Raw genomic sequence first — 13,009 nt, forward strand, 5'->3', positions numbered from 1 at the left:
AGATAATCAATTAATTCAGCTCACTTGGCAATAAGTACAAAAATAGAGGACATTTTCTCAGAATGCTAGCTAAAATTGTTCATTTTTTAACCAAATGACTGAGAAGGAAAGACATCAAAAATAGCTCCCAACTTGTTCTTCATTTAAATCTGAATGCCTGGGGAGGGAAAACCTAACCTAAAAGGTACTATTTATACCACCTTTCTAAAATCCCATCCATACGGTTGTGTAACAGCTTATTATGTTGTAACAATATACATTTTGTCAATGGACCGACTATGGCTAACCATTGATTTGCATGATTTGGGCACATAGTCAATATGGTGAGGAGCAGGGACCAAAACTCAAAATACTCTTTAATGTTGATGTCTTTAGATTTTTTTTTTACTTCTTTACTAGGATTACCTCACCTTGACTATTAAAAATCCTGCAAATGCTCCTTGTCTCCAAAGCATAGAGCTAGAGCAGAAAAGAAATTTAAAGGAGGGATCAATGAATTAGGTTACATTTGGCACCACTGTCATTTTTTCATTTTTTATTTCTTGTTTTAATTTCTAATTGTCTTGGCTTTGTTTTCAAAATCTCAAAAACAGATAAATGTTCAGTAGTTAAAAAATGGTTTTGTTTTTAAAATTGAAAAGTATGAAACTTGTTCTATGGTGGCAGCACGAATGATGACCATGGTGGTGGTGGTAATTGGTAGTAATGAGTGGTGGTGGTGGTGGATGACTCTGTGTGTGTATTTAGGGTGGGAGGGGGGCATGGTGATGGTAGTGGTTGCAATGGGTAGTGGCCATGGTGGTGGTAGCAGCAGATTGTTGGCAATGGTGACGAAAATGACCGTGGTCTTGATGGTGGTGGTGGCAGCAAAAGGGTATGAAACCTTGGTAGTGGCAACAGTGATTGTAGGAAAATGGTTGAATTACATAAGTGCTCATGATTCCCAACCATAAATATTTCATATACAAACTTTGTCCAACAAGATCCCTTTTATCTAAGGATCATAATTTGTAGAGTCAAACTACAAGTCCAAACACAAAAGGGAATCTCAAATGAATAGTGCCTTTTGATGGGTCCATGTTCATTAAGAGCGCATAGTCCATCTTTTCGCACGGTCACCAATACACGAAAATGAGCATCATTCGAAAATTAGGCATCTTGACATAAAAACAAAAAAATCAAGATTGATAGAACCATTTTTTCGAGTCATTCTATTTAAAGAACTTATAAATCACATCTCATTAAAGAACACCCGGATTAAGGAGTTTGGATTATAATACATGAAATTATTGGACAGTGTAAATGTATTAAATAACGCATCATGCCACCAAAACTGTTATTAACTTTTACAATAGTTATAATAGCCATTATTTGCCCCCAAAAGTAGCATTGCAGTTTTTATATTAAAACAAAAACTTTACAACAACTGTTATAATCAAGGTTGGTTGTATCAGTAGACCCATATCGGTTGCCAAACGGTATAGCGTCATGCCATACGGTTCTGAGCTATACCAACAAAGCCAAAGCCGAAGAGGGAGAAGGAGAAAGAGGGAGGGAGAGGGAGAGGGCTTGAAAGTCCTCATCTCCTTCGCAGGTAGTAGGCCCCATTATTATAGATAACATAGCACAAAGGTGCGAAAACTGTTATGACAGCCTTTGAAACGATTATAACGTCATTCTCTGAAACATTGGACTGCATAAATAAAGATTTTGCTTAAGGGTCATTGGTCCTTTAACATAGAGGCTTAGGGTCCTCAACTTTAGTGTCTTGAAAAAACTTTCAATCTTCAAAGTGGAGGAAATTGTGTCGAAATCTCTGAGATTTGATGTTTGATTTCTTATTGTTGTTGGTTGCCCCATGCTCCATGCTCCCTAATTTTATAATCAAAAGGATGATGGTTATTTCCATAGAGGCAGCCACTTGTAGTTCTCATTAACTATCAAAGTGGTGGTTACTAGTAGTTTCCATGGGCTATCAAGATAACTTGGAAATAGTTATCAGAGGTTATCATAGACTCAATAATGTCTTATAAAAGAAGTAGTTATTAACGATTGTCATAAGCTGTCTAATAATAACTTATCAAAGAAGGTGGCTCCGATAAGGCAGTTTCAAGGAATGCAAACATCCTTAATACACGTGGACACTAGATGTTATGGATGAATTTGTTGCTGCAAGGCCGTCTGTCACAAACAAAAAAGCCACCAAAGAGATGGTAGAAGTTTGTCATAGACATAGTAGTCATAGACAAAGATCCAAAGTTCATCATATACATGACAATCACTGATGAAGTTGTTGATTGCAGGCATGTCGCCAAATACTTGGTTCACGAAGATCTCAAAGATATTAGTTGCAAATGAAAATGTCAAATTACTAACTGTGGCTAAAGGTTTGTTGTCTTGATATAGAGACTATATGCCACACTAGCACTGTGTCAGTACGGTATGGAATCTTTTTAGCATACCGAGTGTCGGTACGCCACCCGTATTAGGTACCAGTACTAAACTGGTACGATACAGCCCGTACCACCCGATTCAGGCCGATACGGCGAACCATGGGTCGGATTGTTGTTGACTTACTCAATCTAAGTGATAGGTCATGACTAGCCCTAGAATCCTGATCTTCTTGTTGGGTACATTCTGATCTTCTTGCTTAGTACTTCCTCTGCACTAACCTTCCTTCTCTTCCTCCCCTTTGTCACCGCCTGATCTTCTACACTCTTCAACCCATAAGGCTATCACCACCTTATTTTTGGTGACCTTGCTACTACCCTTCTCTTTGACAACTTCAGCCTAAGCGAGTGTACTATCTTCATTGCTCGGAGTGAAGATGATTGTCGGGAAACAGGTGATACTACTTGGGTTGATGTGTCGGCGAGGGAAGGTGAATAAAGTAGTAGTAAAGAGGGAAAGGGGCCAAAACAAGAAGGGTAAATTACATTGAGAAAAACAAAAAGGGACCAAGAGCTTCTAACCTTAGGTAACAAACATAAGAAGGAAAAAATGAGAAATTTGCAGATTTTATTTTTTCTCATGTGGTCATCCCTTTTTCGTGCAAAATTTCATCCAAATGGCTATCTAGGACAAATTTCCACATTGTTTAAGATTCCTACGGAAAGCCAAATTTTCATAAAATGCCATGAAAATCAAAAGTATCCAAATATGCCCTAAAACTGAAGCGATTCAACCCAAGAGAGGAGGTTTTGAAGACATAGTCTCAATCTCTGTTTCAACCAAACCAAATGAGTTTTGATCTCCATAATTTTGGCAGTTTAATTAATTTCAGTTTGAGTTTCAAAGTTTCTACATGAAGGAAAAAAGTATATATAAATAAAAAACTTATAACAAATAAAGAAAAACAAAACAAAGCATTCCAACCAAAAACAATCCTGAGCCACATAAGGTTTCGTAATTTCAATGATTATGGTAACTTTCAGCCAAAACTAATTGGCTTTGATCCAATGTTGGTCAAAACTAACTAATTTCACTCTAGATTTAGCCAATTTCAGTGTTTCCAATTGGTTTCATATGAAACCGACAAAAATTGATTAGGGGTGCCACAATCAGTCATTGTTATGTTCAACTATATTTTGTGACCATTTTTTTCATTTCTTTAACAACATTCGGATATCAATTCTAGTTTTTCTGATGACTATTGAGTTAAAAGAAGAGGCTTCAGCTCAAAGTTAGGATTCTTTGGATATGTGATCTACTTTTTCAACTAATATTTAGATCATCCAACACTTACCGATAATGCACTAGGCACCATCAGTAAGTATATATATATAAATAATAATTCCCCTAGGTCTTAGAAAGATTTAGTAAAGAAGTTACTAAACCAATATATTTATAATTGCCATTTAATTAAAAAATGTCCAAGGATAAAATAGAAGTATGTGAGAAAACCATGATTTCTGCATATATCTAGATTTATTAGAAAAATAGGCCAAAATAAACACTTTCAATTAGAAAATGTGACAAAAAAATCGCCTAAATATCCTATTTTGCCTGCTCAAGAGGTTGAAGAAGCATTTTCTAAAGACAAATTATCAATATTTTGCACGTTTTAAGAATTTTGGGACTTGGAAACAAGCAGGAGTTCAGTTCCAAGAATTCAAGAGATGGCTGACTTTTCCTAGATTTAAGAGGCTTTTTGGATTTTTGAGAGATTTGTTTTAAGAAGAATGAAAAGAAAAGAATTCACCTTCTGCTCACACATATAGAGGAATTGGGTTCACCGGATCTAAGCTCAAATATCAAAAAAGTTAGATGAGCTATATCTAATAATGGTCCTGTTTTCAAATTTTATGAATTACATTATTATCTTTTAATACAATTATATGCAGCCTTTATTTGTATATTTTACTCTTACAGATAACTATATGGTTACACAGTAGATGATCAAACTTTTGGTGGACAATTGAATATATTTTAAAGTTTAAACTGATGCCTAATATTATTTTTTAACATTTCTGTTGGTTTTTAAAATAATCATGAAATGTTTCCCATCTTAGACTTTCAATCTGAAAATGACAAAACCTATGACCAATGATTTCAATAATTTCAAACAATACAATAAACACTGATATTTTATGACAGACTTTATTTTATCGTGCTTTACTTTTTTTTGCAATTTTTCATAGTTTCTTTTAGATTTTTATATTTTCCCTCTTAAAACTCCAAACTCGAACCAAAAATCCCAAAATAGCCTAATCAAAAATAAAACTGAAAACATGTTTTTGAATTTCTTTTATCTCTATTTTTGTTTTCTTTCTGATAATCCCAAGCTTGTCTTTATGCTGTAATTACATTATTTGCAGCTAGCTGGACATGATTTATGCATGATCATCATCCATATCTACTACATATCAGGTCTACTACATCTACAGATCCTTGTTGGACATTTCAGTTGGTTTTTTAGATAAAGTTTAGGAAATACTTCAATCAAATTTGGACACCACCTAGAATCTTACTTTCCCTCAGATCTGCACTTTGTAACCCTCCTAAACCCTAACCCAGTAGCAACATGTCATGCTTATAGCATGATAGAAGACTTTGTTCTGTCCCATGACCCCCTTCGTGCTCTCGTGAGTATCCAACCAAATTCCCACCATCTTCTCTTCCATGTGCATCACATGAGCATGTTGTCATTAGAAATGTTTCTGCAAAGCAATAAATATAGCATCTTTCTTTGTTGATGATCTTTATCAAAAAACAATTCCAAAAATGGACCACTAAGAAATGAAAACCAAACCTGTTGCACTTGCAATATTAGAGATTACATAGTTGATAGTAGCAAAATTAGCATATTGAATCATTTTGTTATTTAATAAGAACTAAAGTGACCTTTATTCATGAGACAAAGCATGGAAGTAAAATATAAAGTGCCACTTACAGTTTTCGGTTGTTGGCCTAACCCTTCTTTGGAGAAGGCTTTCGTTTTAGTTTCCTTTTCACAGACCTTAAATCTTTCCATTTCACGCTCAATAAGCTTGCGAGCATCCATAAGAGCCTGCTCATAAGAGGCACTAACCTATGTCAACATATATCATAAATCATTTGTCAACCTCAGAGTCATGAGTGCTCTATTTATAGGATTGTTATTTAATCTGCATTAACTAATGTATAGTAAATAAGTGAAGTTAAATACACGTATACAGTTGGACTTAAAACATTTGAGTTCCAAGGTATGACTGTACAACCAAAATCATTCCAATGAAACAGAGATGATGCACATTTCTGAACATGAACACAAAATATCAACAAATCTATCACGACAATTTCACGGTGAAATATGAATTTTACTATCTTTAAGAACAAAACTTCAAATGCACATATTTCAGTTCAAAGTATGCACTTTCCTCTTTAATTGACCTTTCCTAATTTTAGAATAAGCAAACTAGTAAGAAGCAAAAGCACATGGATTCAACAGTGAAGTGTTCAAAAGAAATCCACTAGCCATCAAGAAAAGTAGAACTTTGTTGTCAAATAGCATGACTAATTAAGGTACACCGTCTCGGTACCAGGCCCCATACCGGTGCCACCCTGTTACTATGTCAGTCTGCCTGGTTCAGCATATTGAGTGTCAGCATACGCCCCATACTGCATACCGGTACTGAATCAGTCGGCACACCTGTATCGCCCAGTTTGATACGGTATGGCATACCTTATGACTGACTGATTGTTCAATTCAAAATTAGCAGTTTTACCAATTAGAAACTTAATATTGGCCTTTCAAAAATGCTTCTTTGAAAGTGAAAACTAAGCAACTGATATGCAACCAATAATGAATGAAATCGAACATGTGTAGTTCTAGAGTAGCATTATATACAATTTTTCTCAACAAAACCTAATGTCCACCAACATTTGGAAAAAATCACCTACTTACAGAGTTCTAAGATTCAGAGTTTTTCACCTAAGAATACAATCAAATATAATAGCCATCACTTAGTAATTTAGACCTTTACTATCTCAAACTACTTTAAGCAATGTTCTATCTAGTCCTCTTCTCTTTTGTCTCCCCTTAATTCTCACAATTATAGTATCATGTTTATCATGAGTTCCAGACTAGAAAGCCTCCTGGATGGATCATAAGTGAGAGAAGTATCATCCAAATATCTTAAAAATGAAATTATTTGTACCAATGCTTGTAAACTCACTAATTCAATCATCATAGATATATTCCAACCATAAGCAACTTGATCAGAGCAGCAAGGGCACTATTGGAAACCCAAGATATTTAAGTCCTGTTTGAATAATCCTGCAGGATTGGCCTGAAAATCCTGCAGAAATCAGATCTAGCCCATCCAGCCAAAGAATGTTGTATCGGTCGGTATCAATGCATACCGACCGTATCGTACCTTATGTACCAAACCGATACGCAATGCAAATGGTATCCTAAGTGTCAGCACATCCAACCAGCCTCTATATCGCACGTACCAACACAGTAATAATTGGTACTGGTACAAAATCCGATACCAAGACAACGTACCTTGAGTCCAACACATATCTTCTAAATTATGTGCACAGATTATGTCTAGTATTATAAAACATGAGGCCCAGCCCATGTCAACTAGACCTCTTACAATGTTTTAGTTACAAAATAGTTTCTTTGAAACACAATATTTTAGGTACAAAATAGTTTATTTTGCAATGTATTTTTTAGAATGCTATGAATGAATAAGTTAATTAAAATTGTACACCCTCTTACTAATATTAGCATCATTAATTCCAAGAATGAATCATAAAAATTCCAAAGAATGTTTAATAGGGGGACAGAAAACTGTGGGTAGAATAGAAATGATTTTAGGCATGTTCACTAATGATCCCATTCAGTTACACAGAAATTTACAATATTCAACAAAGCTTTCCCCAAAATGACATCTTATTTACCACCCACCAAGACCGTGTAACACAAAAGTACTAACCATATTCTCAAAGGGTACCATAGAGTTACCACAAAAAAAATACAACATTCAATAAAGCTTTTGCAAAATGATATCATAATCAGCATCCACGGCGATCTTCATGTAACAAAGTTACAGATGTTTGGACCTTTGGATCAAATTTGAACTTCTATTGCAATTATAGTAGAACAAACTAGTTTAAGGAGGAAGAAGCAACTTAATAAGATAATGAAGCTAGAAGAATAGGTACTTTGATACACAATGTTATGGCAACAAAAATTTTGAAATGTACTATTCAGGATTCTACAGATAAATGGTAAACTTCCAAACCTACGACTACAATAAACAACACTGCTTCCAATAATAGATCCTAAAAGTTTTCAAGAATGTCCTAATGGAGGCTGGAAATTTGTGGGCAAAATAATGACAACTCCAAGCATGTTCTCTTAAGATTTTATTAAGGCACATTAAATTCTTCCAGCATTCAATGAATCTTTCCCCTAATGATATCGCAATTAGCATCCACTGAGATCTTCCTCTAACAAAGTGATTTGGATAGATTTTGCACTGGGATTGAGATGATGCTAGAAGAAACTAGCTTAAGCAGAAGCATCTTACTAGGACACGAAGAAAGAAGTGCCGGTATTTGGATAAACAATGTTCATGTTCACATAGCACCTTTTGCATTGTGCTGTTGCGATGCTGGTGGAGGGTAATAGTGCTACGTCTAAAATGACGTACAGCTAACTGTTACCCATCTTGATGGGTAGGTAGTCTAAATTTTTGCTTGATTATTATACTGGATTCAATATGGAATGGTGCCAGTGTTTAACTGTTACGAAATGCTCTTATACCCCAAATTCAGTAAAAAAGCTATCTCTTCACTCCCAGAATAACGAATGCTATCTGTTTACTCTTACCAACCTAAATTGTCATACTTTCATAATATTAATATTGAATGATTTACCAGGAAACCTAAGTATAACTACTTCAAACCCTTTAAAAAAAAAAAAAGTAAACATGCACAAAGAATATAGGACATCACGTACGGCCTCGAAACAAAACTTCATAAAGATTTCCCAGCATGATGAAAACCCTAACAATGAAAATCCTGCAACATATTCTAGAATTAAGATAAGAACCTAACCTTTTTGTCCTTTATCTCGCTCGACTGGATCCATGTCTTGATCTGATCTCGATACCGCTGCAGCTTTTTGATCTCCTTCTTCAAATCCGCTTCGAATTTCTCCTTCTGATTGGCGTTCTCCGTGTCATAAACCTACAAAAAAAACCAATAGATTGTGTAAAAAATAAAAAAGGAAAGCATCCGCAAACCCATAAAAATCAGAAAATTTTTTGGAAGAAATACCTTGTTCCAGATGCTGTCGAAGACTTCGACGCCCTCCTGCACCTTCTTCAAGACCCGATCGATCTCGCCCTGAAGTTTCCGACTCGCTCCCATGGTGAAATCGCCTCGGAGTCGCAGAATCGGAGCATCCAAGGGTCTCAAATTTAGCGATTCCCCCTTCGTTCCAGGATTTCGAACAGGAGGAGTGGAGTGATGGAGCGAGGAAACGAAGCAAGCGGAAGCTTTCGTTCTTTCCGGCCCAACCCGAAGAGCTTTTAGAACGACGACAGCGACGACGATCGCAGCCGCGGTGGAGTCGATTTACGAAAATCTCACCCATCTAACGACCAATCATTGACGTAGGTCAAAGCATTTGATCATCGCTGATCAGGACCGTCTATCAGGTGCGGCCCACCAATATCATCGTTTTTATGTCCGCATAGTGCTCGAATTGAGCACTTGCTATGGGATGAATGGGAAATTATATTTATGTAAATATTAACAAAATGGTATGATCTTCTCTCTCTTTTTTCCTTGTATTTTCGTCCTTGTAAAGTGGAATCAAAGAAGAGAAAAGAGCATCACATCCTCAGCTTCCTTAAAAATTAGGCATTGAAATCTAAATAATTTTCATTCCTTTTTTCAAGGGCTATCATTCAAATTTTCTTTTTTCTCTAAATATTCAAAATTATTTAAATTGAACCCACTCAAATACTAACTAAATTGAACATACTTGATAGGATAGACTAGTTGAGAATTTATAAGTTTAGTATAATACATATTAAAGATAAAACTTTTAAGAATTAAGCAAATCAATTCAAGTAGGGTTTAAATTTATGACCTATCAATCAATAGCAAAGCAATTATATTGCACAATGTTTCAGTAGTAATTAAATGTTCACCAAAAGTAACATGAATTTTTACTGTAAATTCATATTTTAATAGAATTTTCTTCCATTTTGAAGAAGCAATGTCTTCTTCATTCCATGTTGAATCATTAAAGCCCTTATGGATTGATATGAATTGGAAAAATTAATTGATTAATTTAGCATTATATTGAACCTTTTTCAAAGAAAAGAGAACATAAGTGCTAAAGTATTATTAAAGTCTTCAAGTTGGTTCATGAGTTGAAGTAGCTATTGTTTTTCCAACATAGCTGATGCGGAAAACACCATAGACAACTGAAGAAATGAGACCTCATTTATCGACATATGAAGCTATATGGAGATTATTTCAGTTTAATATTCATTTCAGATAATCAATAGTTTAGTGATCGGTGGTCCATGTACCATTTATAAACACAATTACTTATTAAGAAAACCAAAGTTTAATAGCTTTGCTGAATAGAAAAGATGCAGAAAAGATAATGTTCACCGAATGAATAAAAGCTCATGCAATTTTTGAACATACTCAAGGATTAACTTATGCAAAATTTCTTACCAAATGGGTATGGAATCCTAGAGATAAAATTTAGAAGGAGAAAACAAAAAGTCTGCATAAACAGAATTATTTATGTTCACGTCAGTTCAATTGAATTGTATTATTTAAGAATGCTTTTGAATGTGATGAAAGGGCTAAAAAATTATGATGAAATTAAAATTGTCACATCCCCGACCTAAGGTCGTGAGTCAGAGGTTATGGCAACCACTATATACTCATAAGAAACTCTTCTGACAAGCATACAAGACATCACATCACAATATCATAAAGCAAGCAACAGAATAAAACAAATAATTAAGTAGATCCAAAATTTATATAATTAAAATCCAAAGTTTAATGTCTTACAAAATCTAACGATATTCAAAAGATCTTACATCAAACTTAGGTAAAATCTCAATCTATAATAAAGAGACCAAAGTTCTACTTCTAATCTCTATGCTAGCTTAGTTCTCAGAAAAGCAATAAGATATGGACTAATGAGATACATCCCAGTAAGCAATGAATAGTTTAACTATATTTATCCTGCAATAAATTAAATAATCATTACAAAAAATAAGCTAATGGAATTCATTAATTTAAAATCAAATCCAAATATGCAACATTATCAAAATATTATGCATGCCAAATTCAATCTTTCTCAAAATTCAAACTTCATTCATAAATTCAAGTTCTCTCAAATATTGCATATATCTCGTCAACATTGAGCTATGACCATATTTTTCTTTAGTAGACTTATGATACTGCGTATCTTCATGTGGTGTGTTGCGTATCATCTTATGGCAGAGTTCTTCATAACTACGTATCTGCTTGCAATAATGCCGCGCATCTTGTTACAGTATACTCTTTAGGATTAATTAAATGCCAACGTACTACTCTCTACTGATGGGAGTCTTAACATAGCCAGGCTAAAAATTTATAATAATCTCGAATCAAAACTTTTTTCATAAATTATATTTTATATTTCAATTCGATAAGAATATATATCACATGCGGCATCGAAATTAATCGCTTGGTATCCATTACGAGATTTGGAAAGGAGAGAGAAGAAAAGATGCAACGGGCCCATTGGTGGGCCTAGGGTCATAAAGAGGAGAGGGAAAGAGAGTCAAAATAGTTTTTTTTTTCCTTTTTTTTGTTTTTTTCTCCCTTGGTTTCCTCGGCAGAACAAGGAAGAAGTTCCTTTTTTTTTTTTCCTTTTTGGATAATTAACTATGAAGTTCAATTCGTCCATTTGGTATATTGGGAATTCTTCCCATCTCTAACCTAGTATATTGGGAATTCGTCCATTTGGTATATTGGGAATTCTGTCAAAATCAAGGCAAGGGCTGGATTTAAATCAATATTATCAGCACCCAATTTTCAATAACTGTCAATTCTAATAGTTGGTAGATTCACCTCTAATTTTGATTTTACAAGCCCGTTTCAATTTATTAAATGCCCACTAAACTCAACTTCAATGGTTCCTGTGAAGACAATGGTAATGGTGGAGCCGAGTTATCATTAAAGAATGCATTAGTGCTAAGTTATGAGGAATAAATTTTTATTTATTGTATACTGTATAGTGACTTAAATAGGCAAGCCCAATTGGATTATGTGAGACTTCGTCATTGTTGTATTGGATTATATGTGTAAAATAGATCCTGCCTGAAATGAAAGTAAGATAGACCATATTTATATATTATATTTAAATATATTATTAAAATTAATATTTTTTTGTTATTAAAAAAAAAGATAATGCGAGAGCCGATCCAATCTTGAATGCGCTGAATTGGGTTGGTTCCAACAAATTGATTAATTTGGATATCAAAAATCAAGAATCAATTGAGATTGGATAGGTTCTAGTTTAGTGTCGAACCTACCCGGTGCACCCTCTTTCTAGTTGTTATATTTTTAAATATTTTGGGTAGGATATCTCACAGCTACAAATTTGTATTGCAAATGTTCGATTTCCTCTATATTCAATAAAAAGGACAAGTTTGCTGCAAGTTAAGAAACAATAGAAATTGTTAAATTTTTATATAGTTGTAAATTAGAGGGCTAAAAAGGATTAAGATAACAAAAAGAACATCAATTGTAACAACAAATAGCATCATTACTTAGGGTGCGTTTGAAATTGGAATGAAGTGGAATGAAAATTGGAATGACTACATTTTTTAACACTTTGATTCATGCCTGAAATCAGAATCGAAATTGAAATCTAAATAGGATTTGAATATTAGGAAACATAATTGATGAGGTCAAACCTCCGGCCCACGCGTCCAGTGACTGCTTCGCTTTGAAGGAGGTTTCATAATCTCTTCCCAATGCACCCGACAAAAAACGCCTCTAAAAAGAATGGGGTAGCTCCCCTCCATTTAAAGAACGGACCCCTCCGCTATCTAGTCGATGTGGGACTAAGTTTGGATCCTTTATTCCCACAATATAGCCCCCCCCCCCCCCCCCAGCGGAGGAGTCTATGCCGGGGTCAAGGGCTCTCAATAATCAAATAGCTGGGATGGAAGTCACATTTCTATTTCTATTTTAAAGCCTAATTTTCTACAACCAAACATGCCTTTAAAATTTTCTGAATTAATGGTGGACAAATCATAATATCTTTGCATAACTCGAAAAATTCTTGATTAACTAATCTAAATCCTTATTATTTTGAAGAAGCATTAAGCTAGAGAGAGAGAGAGAGAGAGAGAATTTGGTGTGTTTCTCAATAATCGAGAGATTATTACTTGGCTTGTCACGGGAAAAAAACAAAGAAGAAGAAGACGAACTTCAATTTTGACAAGCAGTCCTAGCCTGAAGTCTCGGAGAACTATTACTTCAAGAA

At 34.6% G+C, this 13,009-nt stretch overlaps 1 protein-coding gene across 3 annotated transcripts in view; it reads right to left on the bottom strand.

Annotated features, from left to right (window-relative positions):
- LOC103711998 (CCR4-NOT transcription complex subunit 3-like) overlaps nucleotides 1-9,056 on the bottom strand; it is a 36,638-nt gene extending 27,582 nt beyond the window's left edge. For 2 of the 3 annotated variants that reach the window (XR_003386617.2, XM_008798360.3), the window contains exons 1-3: nucleotides 8,773-9,056; nucleotides 8,551-8,682; nucleotides 5,393-5,530 (exon numbers count right to left, since the gene is read on the bottom strand). Coding sequence is in view for 2 of the 3 variants with exons in the window: in XM_008798360.3 (XP_008796582.2) it covers nucleotides 5,393-5,530; nucleotides 8,551-8,682; nucleotides 8,773-8,865 (363 nt within the window). In the remaining variant the exon portion in view is untranslated. The remainder of the gene's footprint in view (nucleotides 1-5,392; nucleotides 5,531-8,550; nucleotides 8,683-8,772) is intronic. The other variant, XM_008798361.3, reaches the window with a different exon arrangement.
- Between the last annotated feature and the right edge of the window lie 3,953 nt (nucleotides 9,057-13,009).

This window comes from Phoenix dactylifera, chromosome 10 (assembly GCF_009389715.1).
Source record: "Phoenix dactylifera cultivar Barhee BC4 chromosome 10, palm_55x_up_171113_PBpolish2nd_filt_p, whole genome shotgun sequence".
Lineage (NCBI taxonomy): Eukaryota > Viridiplantae > Streptophyta > Magnoliopsida > Arecales > Arecaceae > Phoenix > Phoenix dactylifera.